We start from the raw sequence: 19505 nt of genomic DNA, 5'->3' as shown, positions 1-19505 counted from the left end.
CATGAGCAAAAAATAGAATAAAAATAATAAAAACAAAAAGGAAAGATATATACAGTATTGTGCAAAAGCCCGTTTTGATAACAGATGCTTTTATTTTGAAAGGACAAAAAGAGACTTCCTGTCAATTGCAAAACTAACGTTAAGTCAGGTTAGTTTCACATTAATCTTGCATATTTAAGTGTGTTTTGTGTTGAAGCACGTTTTGGATTAAATTAAACCTAGTAATTCATGCTAGCAAAGTTTGATACAGTAAGCTAGTTTTGCTCAAATTAATACTCTTGTATATCTGTGTTTTATAATTGTTATTGAAAATTATGCAAGAGCTCATTGGCTTATTCACATAGGGCAGCAGAACTGCACGCTTGGTCGTGTTTCAGTTCAGTGAGTACTGATACGCAGTAATAGATAAAATAAAAAATACACAGATACACAATACAATACAATACACAGATTGATTAAAAATTCCACATGATAGACCAAATTCTTAATGACCATTAATCGATCATCGATTAATTATTCCGATCCCTAGTCCAAACTCAAATAACCAACACAATATTTAGTCAGTGCAGAATTGATGCGACAATTCAGATAAACATCAGCTGCTGCAATCTGTGAATGTAGCATCAACAAGGCGAATATCGGCTGATAACGATGTTCGGCTGATATATCAGTGCATCCCTATCAATAATAATTTGATTACTTCAGCAATATAACCTAAACATAATAGGGTGTATTCATATTCCCTCTGTATGTTGACATCAAAACAAAGTGAAAAATGATGAGTGAGGTGTTGACTAATTCAGGTACATTTCTGACTTCAGCAGTTCCTTTAATAGCTTTATATGTAAGGTCCAAGTCATTTGAAGTCAGGGTCACTAAAATCCATTTGAATCTGCCAAGTGGGTTGATTTGGATGTTTTTCTGTTGATGTTGAGAATAGCTTCTCCTGCCACGTCAGCAAATTTCTTCAAGCTTTAATATTGTCCCTGGCCTAGGGGTCCTCGACTCAGAGTGAGGTCTTATAATGAGGTAGCTGTGCTGATAACGTCTCTCTTGCTGGACGAGAGGAAATCTCTCCAGCGAGAGCAGCCAACAATGACCTTCTTCTCATCTCTGGTAATAGGACCAAATTCTGCCTTCCAGCTCATGCATCCATGAATACTCTCAAACTCTGGCATTAATGCTGCAAAGTCATGATACCACTGAAACTTGGGATGCCTGCTGGGTTTTATGCACAAAAACAAACCACACAGCATTTAAGTTACTAAAAGAAAGAAAAAAACTAAAACCTCTTGCGAGTTTACATGCTATAGCTGCACTGAGGTTGTACTTGAAAAAGCAATGCTTTCACCTAAAATGCATGTTCACAATGACAAGGCTAACATTTTGGTGTTTAGTATTTACCAATTTTACCATATTAGTTTGATGTGTTAGCATGCTAACATTAGCTAAACAGCTTTAGAGCAGTAGGTCCGAAAATGGATGAATGCTGAAATGCCCTGAACCTACATTCTTTTTCTGGTATTAATGAAACCTTTAGTTGTCCGCCGTTAGCATGAGGTGGGGCATATCCAGATGCTAACCTTAGATTTGCAAAACTCCTGCACGCTGCCAGACCACATACATATTCTAAATTCAAAATTTAGACTCTGACTCTAAATTTTAGGTCAATGCCTACTAGGGTTGGGCAATGTCTACCACATTAGCATATGACGATGTCCACAGGAAAACATCACGATGGATGATTATATTGTCACCACAAACTACTCACATCATATGAAAAGCACCAGAAATTAGTGTATTACATAGACTGTAAAAACAAGTGCGTTCTTGTTCTCTTCTACTTAAGAATCGCTGATGCGACAGCACTAGTTTGCACTGCTGGATGCAATTGTGAAATCGGTCCATGCAACATGAAATAGATCAGAATCGTTTCTTTTTAAGCACCTAATAAATCCACTGTAAACGTGCTGTAGTTGTGGATGGGGCAATGCTTTTAAATCAGGATGTTGGGTAAGTGGTGGATGACAGTGGCATTGTCAAACAGTCCAACCCTAATGTCTAACCTCATACATCTTTACAAATCTAGTCTTACTTTCTAGATACATTCGTTTATCACAACAGCCCTAATGTCAGGGGATCACCAAAGTCATTGAGATATCTGTACCAAATTTCCTGGCAATCCATTGAATCACTTTTGAGATATTTTAGTTTGGGCCAAAGTGGTGGATGCATACCAAACAGACCAACCCACTCATCCCTAGAGCTGCTTGCATGGCTAAAAAAGCCCATTAATACCACTAATGATCACTTTTATATTTATTCTATACAAGCACTTCTCTGCCCTTACTGTCTCCTCTGGCTAATGTCTGCAGAACGAGCCCCTGGGCTTCCATCAGACAGCACCTGCTGCGTCCATCCATGAATACAGGCCACAGATGGCGGGCCTCATGCTAATTCTAACACTATAATTGTCAACAAACGCTCATAGCTGTGTGTAACAGTGTACAGTAAAAACCTGCTTGTGTCTACTGGTGCATCCCAGGTCTGGAAAGACAACAGTTTTCCCTACAGATGATACGTGGCGGAAAACTCTCACACAGGTCATCACAATGCCACCGTCCAGCCGAGATAATTCTCTGCCCTTTTCCTGAACTCATCCTCTGGCATTGAATCATGAGCCCATGTATTAGAATAGATTATCTGGGCTGCAGACAGGTATGAGGATGCAGAAGGTTAAGCTACCGACTCCCCAGGTGGTACTGGTTCCCAAGGTCCATCAACAACTTGCTATATTAAGCGTACAGTTAGATAAGGGCAACAAGTTGCTGTGGGGGTCAAGTTATGGTGCTAATGATCCCCAAGTATCATCAGTAAAGCATCCCTGAAGATTATTAATTAATCCAGTGCGGTTAGGTTAAAAAGAACATTAGAAAAGGCATGCGGAATAGCAGCTTGGTCAGAAATGGATGTGTACGGAGTGCACTGTAGATAATTGAGGAGCTATTAGGTTAACTGGCTGGGTTTAAATGTCATAACATCTGCGAAAAATACTGGAGCTCCGGCAGAGCTGACATTTTCTTCTCCAGCAATTAGAAGGTTAGATGAGGAGGACGGATGTTGTGTTGATTTCGGTTAAATGTTCGATTCATTTGAACTGCATAACAAACAACTGAAACAAACAGGAAGGTAAGCAACAGCTCGATCGATAATGACTTCAAGCTTACTCATGGTGGGAGGAAGGATTCGCCCAGCTCTGGATTAACTGGCTTTGCCTTGTTAGTGTACAATATAAGGCATGAAGAATGGATTAGACAAAGCCATAGATCAAACCAACAAAATTTATTAATAAAAAATATTTTGCAGTAGGAAATTTCAAGAAGTTATAAAGTGATGGAGCACAGTAGAGATCATTATTCCTTCAGTAGAGTCTCTGTTTCACTGTGACTCACTGTCTCGTGGGTGCATTGTAGAAAGCCTCGTCTCCTTGTCTCCCTGCATGGGAAAAATGTCTGTGATCCAGTATTGGAACAGTGAAACGACAGCAGCGGTTTCCTCTAAAACACAAAGACACAGAAAGCAACATTTCAGTTACAGCTGACAACACAATACCAGAGGAACAGTCAGTGTTTTCACCAAAGAGACTTAGTTGCTGTTATATTTTCAGCATAATAAATCAAAATCCCCAGCTAGCATTCAAACGTATTTCCTCGCCCCTGCATGTCGACATTCAACCTAACAAGTCTGTCTCCCACCCGAGACGGAATCTTTCTCTTACTTATTCTTGAAAAGTTAGAATTAAATTTAGTGAATCTATGCAGAGCATAAAATAGACAGTATAAGGAAGAGCAGTCAAGTCAATGTCATCCATGAGAGGAACTCCACTGTGCAGTAAAATGTGCTCAAAGGAAATCTGCTTTACACCTGCTCCTGCAGTCAATTGATTGCCACCGCAAGGGCAGATAGAGCGAGGAGAGCTTTAGTGAACTCACTTGAAAAACTTTATAGGCACACCTCTCCACAAGCACATGGATTAGCTCCTGCAGGGCAGTGGATGTGAGTTACATTACAATACAGAATATTGCTTTAAAAAGTTGGATGGCAATACAAATGTATAATAATTTTAAATTGTCAAACTGCAGCGATCCATAAATGTGACGTCAAATACAGCAACATAGCAAGAGTGAGTTAAAGGACATAGGGTGGACACCTTCTGGTCAGTTGTTTGATTGGTTGGTTGATATGCTCTCAAATTCTCATTACTTGAACGAATGCTGGTGTTAACACAAGCCACTCTTTTGCAAACGCCCAGCTGGGAGTGCTAGGGAGCTTTGGAGGGGCAATATTTTTTCAGCTGAGAAGCAGCTTAGCTGGTTGCTGCAATATCGAATACCCGTGGAAGTAACAATGTTGGTACAAGGTAGAGTACTTGAAGGGAAGGCTGAAGCATATAGGGAGACCGGAGGAACTAGCTACAGGTCTTTTTGGCCAGCAGTATTCATTTCTCCTCCATTGCTGTTGTTGTTGTTTAGCATTGCTTATGACAGTTGGTCTTTGTGGTATTTGTCCCGCCCCTCCACCGCTGGGTGACAGTAGTGTGTTTCCATTAGGTACTTTTCCCTCTAGTGAGCCGCTATGGGTGTGACTTGGGAGAGAGGATCCACTCAAGATCCGCCCAACTTCACCGGTTAGCGGCTCAGGTAGTGAGCCGCAACTGAGCAGCGATTTCAGCCATGCACGATTCATTTGCAGACTGCTGCAAACTGGATGCTGAGGGGTTAACAGCTCCTGCTCTGCTGACTCGGCCACCGTGAGTGCTTTGGGACGGCACCTGCTACTCGTTAAGAAGAGTAACGAGTCTCCAAAAGGCTCCAATGACACCAGAAAAAGTCGCTAGATTTGTTGCTAGTCGCTTTTTGAAAAAGAGTTGCTAGAGGGTTCTGAATAGTCGCTAAATATAGCAATGAGGTCACTAAGTTGGCAACACTGCTTGCCGCATCGGTCTATTGTCACATTCGAACTCCTTTGGTTAGCCGCTACAAAAGTACCTGTATGGGAACAGAGGCCGAGGGAAACTAACTAGTGGGCGGCGCCAAAACACCCGCTTTCCAAAAATTACTCAAAAAGTACTCAGTCAAAATACGCCTAGTGAAAAGCATCGAGTGACAATCGACAGTGTAAGTGCTGTACCTAAAGTTGGACATTTCTCAACCGTCAGTGCTCAGTATAAAATAGACTCTCAATGCCTCATCCTGATGTTGCTGTTTTTAGCACAGTATAAATACACGGCGAGCCCATTGCAAAGGATTAAAAACATCCGCTGGATGTAGGACATGTGGACACAGTTTGGTGGACACACAACGCAACCAGGTATAGCCTTTAAGGGATAAGTGTGTAGGGTTTATTACTCTCTAGTGGTGAAGTTGCAGATTGCAGCCATCTGTGTTCCCCTCCCTTTCCAAGCATGTAGAGAACCTATGGTGGCCTTTAGGGTCCGTAAAAACACGAAAGGTCCTCTCTAGAGCCTGGGTTTGGTTTGTCCATTTTGGAGGGCTCATTCCAAACTAACGTCTTAGTTTCAGATGATTATACACAAATGAAAACATAATAATTAATTTAATATTAGATTTCTGCCTATAGATCCCCCTTAATCCTACACACTGCTAATAAATCTTTACAATGATTAATTCACATGGAATTTTGCTGTGATACAATCAGCTGGTGGAGTTGTATTTAAAAAGAGCAGCACTTCAAAAAAAAAAGTGAATCGGAGCATGACTCATACAGTATGAAGGAGAGGGCGGGTAGAAAAGCTTTCAGGCAGCTGTGGAGCAGGTGCATGGAGAGGATAGACAAGGCCTGCTATATTGAGGGCTCTGCTCGCAAGATAGCAAACTGGTTTTTACACGGTGTTGTCTTGGCGACGGTGAAAGGCAGAAGCAAGCGGCACTTTGTGGCCACCAAAACAGGCAGTGGCCTAAATCTCCTGGCTCCGCTCTGCCTCTCCCTTACTTTCTCACACAGACACGATTGTGCGTGTGACACCAGCAAAGTCCCTGCTGATCCTATTATGCAGCCAGGTAGCCAACCATGCCAATGCATAAACACACATGCACAGGTGAAAACGTGCCTTGGGACTCATGAGTTGCTTTGGCTGTTGACAGAGCAAAGGCAAGATGAGCAAGTTGAAACATGTTATTTAACCCATAGTGGAGGTCACCTGTGTGTGAGATGTAATATGGACAAGATCGACTCTAGTATTGCAAATAAAGGACAGGTACGTACAGGTAAAGGCTGCTGAAGGCAAGTAAGGGCAAGTATACTCAGGTGAACAATAAATATCAGTGGAAGGGCACATTGAATAGGAAGGCAAGCACCAGAGACAGAGGCATGTTTTAACCTGCAGGGACAGATCAATGTTGCTTGTGGGGCAGATTTCAGCAAGAAGAGGCCAGTATGGACATGATGGTACAAAATCCCATCATTTTCAGGTGATGTAACCTTCAATGAATTTTAATGCATCGCTGACCTGCAGACATAGAAGAAGTGTTGTTGAGCTCCTGCAGTGCCTTTTGCAGTTTGTCTGTGTCTTGCTGCTGAACGAGGGCCTTGAGACTACAGAGCTGCTTCAGGACAGAGGTGGGCTTGCATCTGCTTGCTATGCTGCTCAGAAGGTCATTCACCGCCCCAGACTGGAGAGGAAGTTTGTCTACGTGCAACGAGGCTGGAAGTCAGAGATGGTCTGTTAATTAAAGGCATCAACATAATGATTTAGCATTCTATCAGTAAAAGAAGGGTGTAATCCAAATGGAGTTAACAAAAACAGAAATAAGGGCTGGACCTGAAAAATTGACTACAGGCATTCATGTTTATATTTGAAAAAAAAATTTTTTTCAATAAAATAGAATAACAGAATCCTTAAAAGTAATGCCTTTGATTAAACTGAAAGTTTAATAAATTTTTTTCAGCACAGTCTTTCCTGCATTTGGCAAATTTGTCTCCTCTCTTCTGATCTCTGTGTTTCATCGTATGCGGGGCTTTGCACACACGGAGCAGAGAAAGGTGCAGCGATGACTATGAAGTCCATTAACTTGCTCTTGCTATCAATATTAGCTGCTCTGTTTCAACCATATTAGGCTGGAAAAACATTTATGCAGGCTGGTTTTCTGTCGCTATTAAGCTATAGGAAAAGTCTGCTAGCTGCTAGGCTAATGTATACAGTGTAAAGTGCCATAGGCTTCCATCTCAGCCGAGACTGAAGAAATGTTTTGCTCAGCACAACCCTTCCCTACCGAAGCACATATAAAAAACTGTTGCTATTGATTGCTATGGAAGCTCTGGAGCCAAAAAAAATAATTCTGGGCCATGCTCCCAGAAATGTACCTTTATAGATTGCACCAAATACACAGCAACAGTTTTTTTAACCTAATTTTACAGCTTTACTTGTATAACTGTTGCCTCAGCTGAACTTATCTGTCTAGACTCTGTTTGTGTCATCATAATAGAGAAAATATCACTAGTATAAGTTTTCATTTACAAAGCCAGACTGGGTGAATTTCATATCTATGCAGTCTCGTCTTTTTTTATCAGTCTGACTCATTTACAAGCAGCGTTAGGAATTAAAGTGGACCATAGGCAGAAATGCCACAAGAAATCACAGAAAACATGATCGACAGGCAAAAATTACCTTGAAGTTTTGATCCGACAATGCACATTTTTTTTTACCCATTCAATTAATTTCATTAGCATGTCTTACACAAAACAGTGAGTGCTGTTTCATATAAATTGAGTGATAATAGTGCTGCATAAATCCAATGATAATAGCAATATAAACTTTGTATTTACTCATGTCAGCACAAGATGGGGATTACTGTATGCATTTCAATATCAGAGGAGCTTTCATGGCCTGGTCTTTAGTACATGGGATAGGCTGGATTTTTGTATCGACAGTCTGCTGGAAATAATGACTTTAATAAACACAATTTAATTTGGAACTTTTTGAAAAACTGAAGCATCATAACACTTGTAATAATAAGCTATCTTGGCATGGTTTTACTTGAAATAAATATAAAATCAAAGCTGTTGACAAAGATTACTGGTCTGCACTGAGACACAGCTACATCTGGCAACTAAAAATTGTTCACACACTTCAGTTTCTCCATCTAGTTCATTCTAATGGCACTGCAATTTTAGCTATTACACTTTCATCCAATTACTGATGCCATGTTTTTGACGACTAGTCTGTTTAGTTCATGCTGGCACTGTCACATCATGTTGGGATTTAAAAAAAGCACAGATGTGCTGTGGCAGAAGTGCAATGGTTTCTGTTTTCCAACAGATTTCATTAGCATGTTTTCAGCATTTGGCAGAATTAAATTATGTGTTTGTAAACTACATCTTAGAAAGCCATCAGCTTCGTGCATCACAGCTCCCAAAACACATCCAAAATTAAAATATTCCTTGGCAGGGTGTTCATTTATCAAATATTAACATTAAATTAGCACAGGCTGGAGCTATGACTACAAGATTTAGCAAATCCAAAGCAGATCTCTTAAGCAGATCCAAAGAGGCAAGCACTGCTCTGCTCTGCTCAATACTTACAATCTGACATGTAGATGTCCAGTGTTGTCCTGAGGAATGCTGACAGCTCAGCAGCTCTCCTCTGGTTGTCCTCTTCCTCATCCTCCTCGTCCACGTCCTCTTCATCTTTTCGGTATGTGAACTCCAGGGCTGTGGCCCTGGGCATCAGACCCATGGAGAGCAGCTTTTCTTTGTGCCGTTTCTTCTTCAGTTTCCTTTTCTTGTTCTTGCTAATGTGTTCTCCTCCCTCATCCACAGGTGTCTGACTCTGACCTGTGCCAGACTCATTCACTGGAACTTCTCCATCTTTCCCAGAGTCTTTATGGAGGTTCGGTTTCCTTTTCCTTCTCCTCCTTTTTCTTGTCTGTTCCTCTTCCTCTTGGTCTAATTCTTCATTGCTGTCAGGGACTCTCTCCTCTGCAGGCAACAAGATCATAAACTCTTCATTAATTTAGAAACATTGTTAAATGACTGCATTGCAGTGTCCATATGTACCTTTTCTCTAAAGTAAAATCTCCATGAATCAGAATTATAAATGTTAGATTCGTGTATTGATACTGTGTCACATTTTGGAGGTTCGTGGGCAGATTTCATTAGGTTTTTTAGTAATGTGCAATAATGTGGCAGTGAGGGTGAAGAGATAGCATGTCTCCTTCCAGCCAATCACTGCACCAGCTGATTCAACTAATTAGATACTCTGTCTTTTTAGCTGATTGCATTCTAATCAGCACAACCAGCTGGTGTGGTGACTGAATTAAAATAAAATCTTGAGCTCAACTGGAACAAACCCCAGACCAAAGATGGTTAATAAAAGTACAAGTAGAATCAGTATTTTGTATGTGATGTAATGTGGTGTCTGGTGACAGAATAGTACACTAAAAACATCATCAGAGCTCCTGCAGTTTGATTTATTTTGCGTATTACTTAAATCTGAAATGTAATGATTAGATCTCAACTGTGAGCCTATACAGAAACTGTGCTCTTGCTACGTGAGCTGCTACTAATAACCCCTATCGAATTCTTAGTGACCCATTCACACTAGCGAGCAGTCAACTGGCTCAAATCCAGTATATAATAGAGCGGACATAGTGGGAATGCAACAATGACCAGTACTGAAACAATTCAAGAGCAAGCCATGGTTCAATTTAGTCTTTCATGGAATTGTAGTGAAGCCAGAGATACAAGAGTTATAAAATAAAATATAAAATTAAAGGGATAGTTTGGATTTTTTGAGGTGAGGTTGTATGAGGTACGTATCCATAGTCAGTGTACACTGTAGTGTATCTACAGCTTACAGGAGGGAAACTGAAGCTCTTATCTATGCTGTTTTTAAAGCAGTAATTTTACCTTGCAGAGCACATGAGTGACTGGTCTACCATTGCCTCAGTCAGTTCACTTATTTGTGTGACTTTGGTGTTTTTTGAAGGGTTACTTCCAATTCCATAGAATCACACAATAATACGAAGAAGCCAATCAATCGACGGAGCGGTAGATCAGGAACTAGGTATGGGACAATACTACTTTTTCAGGTCCAATACAGATACGGCAGCCTTAAGTATCTGCTGATACCGATACCAATCCCATATCATCTTTTTCCATTAAACACCTAAGCTGTTAAATGTTTTTTTCAGAATCCACTTTGCCAAACCTGGCCATCTAAAAAAATCATGCAAATGTGAAACAACTACTCCCCTAACGAAAGAAATACATTGCGCACAACAATACCTTAATAAAATACTAACTGTTCATGTGACACTGCTGCTCACCTCTCTCCACGGCAGGTTGCCCAAAGTCTAGTGAAGCATCTATGGAATAGTTTAGGCTTATGGATCAGATTAGATCATACTCCTTTTTTCCTTCCGATATCTGATCCAGTGATTCTGACCAATATCGGCCCAATATTGATAATGAATTTCAGATTGGCACATCCCTATTTCAGCAACCCCCTAGTTCTGTGAGGTAAAAGTCGTGTTATTGTCAATGGAGGCTGGTGGCTTTGACGAGAGCACAGATGACCCTTTTGTTTCCCCCTGCTTAAACTTCAAACAATTCTGTCTGGCAGAAAGGTGAAGCAGTGAAAAGACTCAAAATGTATCGTACATTTAAGTGATATACATTTTTTAGGTGGCTAAGATATGCTAAGCTGCTGCCCCGTCCTCAGTGGTACATTGCTTAGCTTCCGAGCCTGTCCTCCTGCCTGCTTTTCCAAACTTGGCACCTACCCATCACCATCCACTGTAGTTATTACACTGACTATGTATAAGTACCTCATACGACCCCACTTCAATAAATCCAAACTACCCCTTTAACTTGAACGCTGTCATTGTGTTACTCATCTGATAGGCCATCTGGGAAGCATTGTACCATTTGCTGTAGTCAAGTGCACTGACTCACATCTTTCCCAGAGCATGTAGAAAAATGAAATATTTATGTTGATTTTTATTGAATGTGTCCTTTTGTGGTGGATTAAAAATGAACCTAAGTATCTAACTTCATTGTGTTGCTCAGCATAGAGGAACAGGATATTCCTTCAAGCCTAAATGCACTTCTTTAATAGCCACATCTGTCACACAGTAGAAATCAAAGAACTGAGAGAAACACTAAAAATAGGGAGTATATTGCATATCTGGTCATAATAACCTAAAGACAGTACTTTGGTAGTGAAAAGGGAGTTCCCTGAAAGCCAAAGGATGGTCTTCAGCAGGTAGTGCAAGAAAAAAAATAAGTGACCAGAGCCCATTCTTGAACCGACTGAACCCTCCAACAGCACATAATTAAGGCAGAAGCTTTTAAATGACTTATGTATCCACATTTTACTGTCTCAGACTGAGATCAGACTGCATTAAAACAGGAGTTATATCTGGTAATTCAAGACTACAATAGAGGTTGTCTTTTTCACTCTTAATAGATTACATCCCCTAGTTATTGTTGTATTGTTTATATCATATTATATTAATCAACATATCTTTATGAAGGCCAGCCTGAGCTGATCTTAACCAGGACTCTCTGCATTTTCCATGAAGGCTCACTTCCCACTAAATCAAAAACGTGTTCAATTAAGGCGCTGTTAGGCAGACGGGTGCAATTAATCAAACTTAACCTCATCATTTATTCTAGTGGGCACCTTTAGAAGCTGCACCGTCTCAGCCAACAAACCTCTTCTATTTCACTGAGGTAAAGCAGAAGCCTGTCAGGTGAATGGCGGTCTGCATTAAGGCAGATGATGAGTACAGAGACACGTGTAATGATCCAGGACTCTTATCTTATTACAGTCAGATCATTCCACCCATTCATGACAAGAGAAAGTGCAGATGGAGCACCGACAAAACAAACAAACAATCTTTAAATGATGCATATAAATTGTAGCATGGGTAGATTGTACAAGTTTATTTATTCAATAGGCGGATCAAAATGATAATCATCCAGGCTTAAACACCATCTGCACTGCATTCAAGTATAAATGCAAATGATTATTTTTGTCTGTTTCCCATAAAATGAGTGTCAGCGACAATCAAGAAGATTGACTTCAAAACACCAGAACCTGGAGAAACTCCATGCACTAAATCTCTCTGAGCTTTATGGCGCACAGCACATAAATGTAAGATTATGATCGTCTTACCAGCTGAGTCTTCTGCACTATTTATGCTTTCTAGCTGGGGGAGTGAGATGGATTTCTCTGAATCCTTGTTGTAGTCTGCAGGAGGAGGTAGGACCGTGTACAACCGCCTGCCCGGGTTGGCTGCACTCTGTGACGTCCCTGCATCACATATTTCAGACATGGAAAATTGAATATGGTGATAAATCCCCATAGTAAGAGCAGCAGGATGGCAGCAATTCTGCATGTATAGTGTGTTGGTATGTTCATGTTTGTATTTTGTAAGGGAAAACGGAAAATGATTTTTTTCAGTAAAGTATACTTATATCACTAGTGAACTGAATGTCATCTCACCTTTGGCAGTGTCGTTTTGAGAGGATTTTCTTTTCACACAGGTTTTTTTGGAGAGGGCATCTACAATGCCTGGCGGGCTGGGTTCCTCTTCCTGTTTGGAAGCTGCAGGGTAAAGCTTCTGGAGTACTTTTGACTGAAACACTAATTGAAACAAGAAAAAGGACAAACAACAGAGATATCACCACTTGTTAAGGGACATTTAAATGGTCAAGAACCCCACTTAGACTTGTCATTTCCAGATATGCATTACTCATACATACAGGGGAATGAAACTGCATTACACTGGAACCACAGTGCTACATAGTGATATAAATAACACACATCTGATACTAGACTAAAACACAAGTATGAGGTAGTGCAATGTGATATATAATGCAATAATACTGTAAAAAACATTTAAGACTCTGCATACACATACACTATACAACAGACACAGCTGTTATTAGCAGCAGCACAGTTATTTAGCAGCATATTCTACTATTACTGCTATCTACTAATAACGGTAATAACATGGTAACAACATGTTACCGTGATTAATGATCATATACATATTGCTAAAACTATGAAATTTGAAAAAGAACCAAAATGATCTAACAAGAGAGGCTGGCAGTTTTACAGGATCTGAATGGGAAGGAAAAAGCGTCTTATATAAACGTAGCATAATCTGCTTTTCATAGGACAAAAACATCAGAGCGCAATGTGGAAACTGACTGTAGCCACAACCTGACAGTACTACACGTGCATTTGTTTACAACATGGCTAGCACCAACATAACGCGAGACTTAGGCTAACTACGTTAGCTAGCTCGAAAAAAAATACAGTTCTGAGTGTTTGTAATAATGTTGTTGGTGAAACTGGTGAAGCTCACCTTCTTTCCTGTGTGCCATGTTGAAATATATTTCTGAGTGGAGGCGACGAGGAAGGAAACTTTAATGCAACATGTTGCTAAAGCTAATATGCTAGCAAGCTATAGCTAGCCGAGTTAGCTACTCAGCCGGCTAGCTTAACAGAGGTTTCCAACATCACACATCGGTGAAATAATTTGCCTGTGTTACGTCCCGTATGAAAATAGCTAAAGTTAACTAATGTATACTTTTAAAAAAAACAAGTCAGCAACGCCTGTCAAAGTGCAATGATGCTCGGGCTTCTCCAGCTGCTCTCCCCCCACAAGGCAACAGCACACGGACTGGTCGGGCTGCAGAGGAAGACCTCACTTCGTCAAGTCGCGCAGATTCACATTCAAATTTTAGTCAATTTAATGTAAGCATCGTTCTCAGAAAGGACATGTGTCATTTATATCATACACCGATATATTGTTTTAATCAGTGAAAACCATTCTTCACATCGGCATATAAAACAGCCTTGTTCAGTTATAACTGCTCGACCACTGTGTATGTAATGAACTACACACAAAGTATAAGTGCACATTTTAACGAGTCAAAGTGCTTCTGTGACGGTTAGACGCATTAACGTGTGACATACAATTGCTCATGCCTTCTCTCTTCCAACATAATCGAACACAGTTTGTTTTTAGGTCAGTTTATTTTGCCAACTATCTTTCATGAAGTGTGATAAATGCTATGCATTAGACTACAGCTCCCCGTGTGTTTCAATCCTGCAACAACAGCGGATTGGGGCGTGCGCACACCGAGCCAGCTGTAGGACGGGGTGGAAGCGAGATGAGAATACTAAGCAGGCACCTCATGGCTCAGCATCAGCACCGGGCTGAGTTAGGATTTGCGCACCCTCCAAACTTGGCTTGGGACCTCAGCATGTGAACAGGCTTTGCAGGAGGAGGATCCACCTAGGATGTCAGCTCTGAAGAAGGTAAAGCCCCCTCTCTCTCTTATTTATTTTTGAGCACATATTTTACTCCTAAAACACAACATGTGCAGCATTTAAACACTGTATGTCATTTTTCATCATCCTACAGTAACTGAGAAGATGCATGCAGTAGTGGAAAAATGGGTGTGTTTGTTCAGCAGTTTGTTGCATAGAATTTTAATAATTGGATATGGTAATCAGACTTTTAAACAACTGGCTTTTTAAAAGTGGTTAAATTGCAAACCATGTTATTTACACCATATTAAAAATAAAAATAATCATTTATTTAAATGTGGGAAGTCATCACAATCAACAAAATATGACACAGTATTTGCATCACTTTTGCATGCACATGAATTTTGTTCACCACTCCTCTGATTTGCCTCATGAATGCATTCCTGCACTTAGATTTATCCCTAAGGAGGAGGCTTGGATGAGGAGCATCTCAGGCAGAAAAAAACCTCTTAGTCCAAGGCTAACTTCTGAAATGGATGTTATGTCAGCTCTGACTCCTCCTGTTGTGCACTGTCATGTACTGTACGTGTCTGTACCATGCCGACTGTATTCTCTGTGGGTGTGTGAGCTTCACTGACAGTGCCCAAACCCAGCGCTGGCGATCCTGAATGAGAGTGGAGCTCCATCCAGCTTAGTGAAAGAAGGCACTGGATGAGCTCTAGGTTTTGTAAGAATCAAGGAACTACACAGACCTGTGTAAACATGTTACATAATCCATTGCAGTGAACAAGGCATTGAACGGCATATGCACAATTCCCACAAGGCTTCTGATTTATCAAGAAGCCTTTATACTCCTGTGAATGGGAGATTATCACTGGTGTAGGAATCTTCTGTCGTTGGGGAAGATTATAAAAAAGTTAACTGCCTGTTTGTGTAAAAAGCTTGTTATCACTGTCAGCTGTACACTGACACATCACGTTGTTTAAGATTCAGTGCAGTTGCGAGTATTGATGTCTCAGCTCCAATAGATTCCCATGATTGAGCGACACGAAAAGAAGGGAAGTTGTATAAATTGCCTGCTTCAGCATTGCTGCCGAATCCACAGCAAAATACACAGTACTCAGCACACACTGTGAGTGACAAAGTGCTGGCTGCCAGCACTCATGTAGTCAGACATCATAATCACAGAGGTGCTAAAAATAGGAGACCATATTCATTGCAAATACTTTAGAAGTGCAATGGAGTTTGTGCCGTTCGCCCCCGCAGCTAGAAGTTTTACCAGGATGCTCCTGGATGTTGTACTTCTCCTCTAGTTAATAATACAAAAAGTCTGTATTTTTAGACAGTAGTGGTTGGCCAGCCTTTCTTCAATGACATGCAGCTGCTTGGGTGATGAGCCAGTCAAGGACTTTTACACTCACTAGTCTCAGGGTGCACTGCACGGCAGTTCATACATAGAAATTGCATTTTCTGCCATAGTAAGAAGCCTGTTTTATTTCAGGTCTTAAATAAGTGTCCCTTGTTTATTCATTATGCAGGTGGTGAGATGTGCTATAGAGCAGTGGTAGTGGCAGCGAGTAGCAAACACATTACCTTTATTCAATAAGAAGGTAATTGACAGTACCTTTGTGTATATGCTTTGCCTGGGTGTGGCTGTGCAATATGCAGCTTGACTATACCTGAAAGATAGGGAACCTGTGGGTGGACAGCTGGCAGGTGAGAAATGCACGTAACCTCTGTAAGTCCTTATGTGACTGAAAAATAAATTACTTGTCACTTACCAGCTTCACGGGGGGCACACCTTTCACCTCATCCGCTTCACTCCCTCTGCTTTACAGCAGTCTTTCAATGAAAGCCTGATGATTCATGCGCGATGGAAAAATCTTTGCTCATCCTACCAAGCAATTTCTTTACTGACAAAGAAGAGAGCCTTATTAAAAGCTACCACTTTCGGAAAAAAAAGATTAAAGGACAAAAACTAATTGGAAACTTACACTATTTCCCCTCAGAAGCACTTTGAATTGAAGGTAGCTCGATTCAGGATGATTCCAGCGCTGCTGTCAAATGACTTGCATAAGCACACACACACACACACACACACACACACACACACAGCGCACACACACATGCATGCCCACACAAGCAGACTTTCAGAGTTGTCAATGGGAAGCTTGTGTGGACTTTGCCTACTTGGCAGTGACATGATAAGGCTCTCATAATCTGTTTGAAGATGCATAGAAAACTTGAAATGCGACATTTGTGCGTGTGGTGATGTCTTTTAGGTCTATGGGGGGAGAGGAGCAGCGGTGAATGCAGACGAGTCAGACTAAAAGTAAACGTTGAAACATTCAGCAGCCTCCTGCTCTTTGCTTATTCATCCACTTATCGTGACCAGTGTGTTTCTGGTTTTTTCGTCCATGTCCCATTCTTCCTAACCTTCTTTTCTCTCACGTTAAAAGGATAGTTTGGATTTTCTGAAGTGTGGTTGTGTGAGCAATCATCCATAGTCAGTGTATTACCTACAGTAGATGGCAGTCAGCTCGGCCCATGTTTGGAGAAGCAGTTAGGAGTACTGGCACGGAAGCTAATCAATATACCGCTGAGGATGGGGTCAGCAGTTTAACTGTACACTCTATCTAAAATATTTTCACAACTTTACCATTTGCCTTTGCCGTCAGACGGCCCGTTTCAGTTTACACAGTGGGGAACTGAAACTTTATCTATTCTCCAAAACCAACAGACTCATTTGACAAAAACTGTAATTTTATCTTGCAGAACATGGGGGTTGCTGCTCTACTTCTGCCCTGATCAGTTAGTTAATTTGTGTTATTTTGACACCATGGTGAAGCCGAACTAAAGCTTTAAAACACCAAAGTCAAACACTACCCAAACAAATTAATTAATAGAGACAACAGTATACTAGTAACTCCTGTGCTCGAGTATGGTGACTTTCAAGAAAGCATTACTGCTCCAATTCCCCATCGGAAGGAAATATTCTAATTGTTGCATGCAATATACATTTTTTGCTTGCTTTTTTTAGGTTGCTAAAATATTTTAACTGCTGCTTCGGTCTACAGCAGTGCATTGCTCAGCTTCTTCTCCTGTCCTGTAGGAAATACACTGACAATGAAGATGCAACCCCCCTTTTGAAAATCCTTTAAGTATCCCTTTAATGCTTTCTCCAACCTGCACATGAATCTTATTCACCTTCTTTCTTTCAGCCTGTCTCTCTTTTATGTCTCTATTCATTCCCTGATGAATCGGCCCCCCACATCTCTTATAGTTTGGCTTCAGGAGAGGGATGCAGAGGGGATGGATGGGCCCACGCTTTATAAATCTAATAATGCATCACAACCAAGTGTGTGTACTGTATATACTGTACAGTATACGAGTCTTTGTGCATGTATACCTGCGCACCAACACAACTCAGTTAATCACCTTTGTGCTGCGGTGGGCCCAGATCTTTCAGGCATGCGGGTGTCGTTGCACATTCTCCCAGTGCTACTGTTACTGCAATAGCTGCCACATCGCCCAAAGTCAGATGTGACTCATTACAAGGTCCATTAGCAAGCTGGTATACTATCAGCAACCTTTCCTCTCTGTTCTAATTGCACAGTCATAAATACAGACAGTTTAATCCCAGTTGGTAATGCCATCGTTTATGATGATTTTACCAGTCTGCCTTCGTCAGCCAGATGAGTACATTTTCATCATAACAGCAGCTGTCTCTGAAAGTTGGCACAGTGGAGAGTAGTCTGCCCATGTCTCTTGTCAGCTGTATGTCTTTGAAACCTCTTTGACTGGAAACAAAAGTAAATTATTTCATGATCTTAAATGTGTCCCTTAAGGGCCCCTGTGTTAACACTGTCAAAATGTGAAATTTGATTCTAATGCAAGTGAAAGACCCCGTGGACCCCAAATCAGAGTGTACTCGAGTATAAGTCTTAATACCATTACTGTTGGCTAGAAGCCCAGCTGTTTTACAACCGAGTCTTTACCAGATCCTTTAAACCGCGCAGTGAACTTGAATATATATGAGCTTAATAAAGTAGCCCACTCAAGCGAAGGACAGCAAGACAGTAGATTTTTTGATTGGGACAGGTCTTACAGATTTGATTAAGCTCCAGGGAATTACATAGTGCTTTAATTGCTCCAATGTGGTCAGGCTCATTAACATAAATGGCATTTTCCTCCTAGTATTTTCTTGTGGCTGATGTTCAATTAATAAGTACTTGCGGTAAAATTTAGAAAATCAGTTGGTCCTTTTAAATGGAACTTGTGAGCTTGTGGTTATAATATGGGAAGCCGTGCACACGATGTGGTGTTCAAGTGTTTAAGTCGTGAGATCACCACTGCTCAGCAATGGCAACATGGACGGTGTCTAGAAAACACCAAGGCTAACAATTTATCAATCTAAACAGCTGTTATGGAAGAAGTATTCAGATCCCTTACTTAGGTAAAAGTACTAATAAAACACTGTGAAATGACTAAAAGTCCTGCAATCAAAACTTACTTTAGTAAAAGTACAAAAGTATCAGCATCAAAATGTACTTAAAATATCAAAATTAAAAGTACTCATGTAGAATGGACCCACTCAGACTGTTTTATATATTCTAAATATATTATTGCATTATTTGTATTGATGCTTTTATGTATGCAGAATTTAAATTTTGTAAAGACAGGGCTCATTTAATTACTTATAACTATGTTATAATAAGCTTCAATAAAAAAAAAATCTAAACACTTTAAATTGATCATATATTTTATATTAAGTCTCCACCTGCAGTAACTAAAGCTGTCAGCTTAAAGTAGTGGAGTAAAAAATACAATATTGGCCTAAAAATGCTGTAGAGAAGAAGTACAAAGTTACATAAAATGGGAAAACTCAAGTAAAGTACAGGTACCTTAAAATTGGACTTAAGTACAGTACTTGAGTAAATGTAACTTTCCACCACTGCTAACGAATAATGCATGCAAGGAATAAAAAAGTATAATGACAGAGAAAACAGATGAGGCAGTAGACATTTTCCCTTCTAAAGTCGTGAATACTACAGGGCTAGGGGACCTATGGGAAAGCACACCATGGGTCATTGAAACAAACCCCCTCTAACTTTTGGCGTATGTGCTCATGTAATACTTCTACATACTAATTCTACTTCTACATCTGTTCATTCTCCATCCTTGTATTTTAGGTTGG

General features: G+C 40.5%; 1 protein-coding gene across 1 annotated transcript; it reads right to left on the bottom strand.

Annotated features, from left to right (window-relative positions):
• Positions 1-3327: 3327 nt before the first annotated feature.
• On the bottom strand, positions 3328-14008 carry LOC131988504 (glutamate-rich protein 1). Its single transcript, XM_059353636.1, has 6 exons — positions 13398-14008; positions 12530-12670; positions 12200-12337; positions 8602-8997; positions 6530-6724; positions 3328-3557 (listed from the first exon to the last, which is right to left on the bottom strand). Exons 1-6 carry the CDS (start codon positions 13414-13416, stop codon positions 3439-3441), a joined length of 1008 nt encoding a protein of 335 aa, XP_059209619.1. The 5' UTR covers positions 13417-14008; the 3' UTR covers positions 3328-3438.
• Positions 14009-19505: the final 5497 nt, after the last annotated feature.

Source organism: Centropristis striata, chromosome 16 (assembly GCF_030273125.1).
Source record: "Centropristis striata isolate RG_2023a ecotype Rhode Island chromosome 16, C.striata_1.0, whole genome shotgun sequence".
NCBI lineage: Eukaryota > Metazoa > Chordata > Actinopteri > Perciformes > Serranidae > Centropristis > Centropristis striata.
The sequence above is the reverse complement of the archived record's forward strand: the minus strand, read 5'-3'. Positions and strand labels throughout refer to the sequence as shown.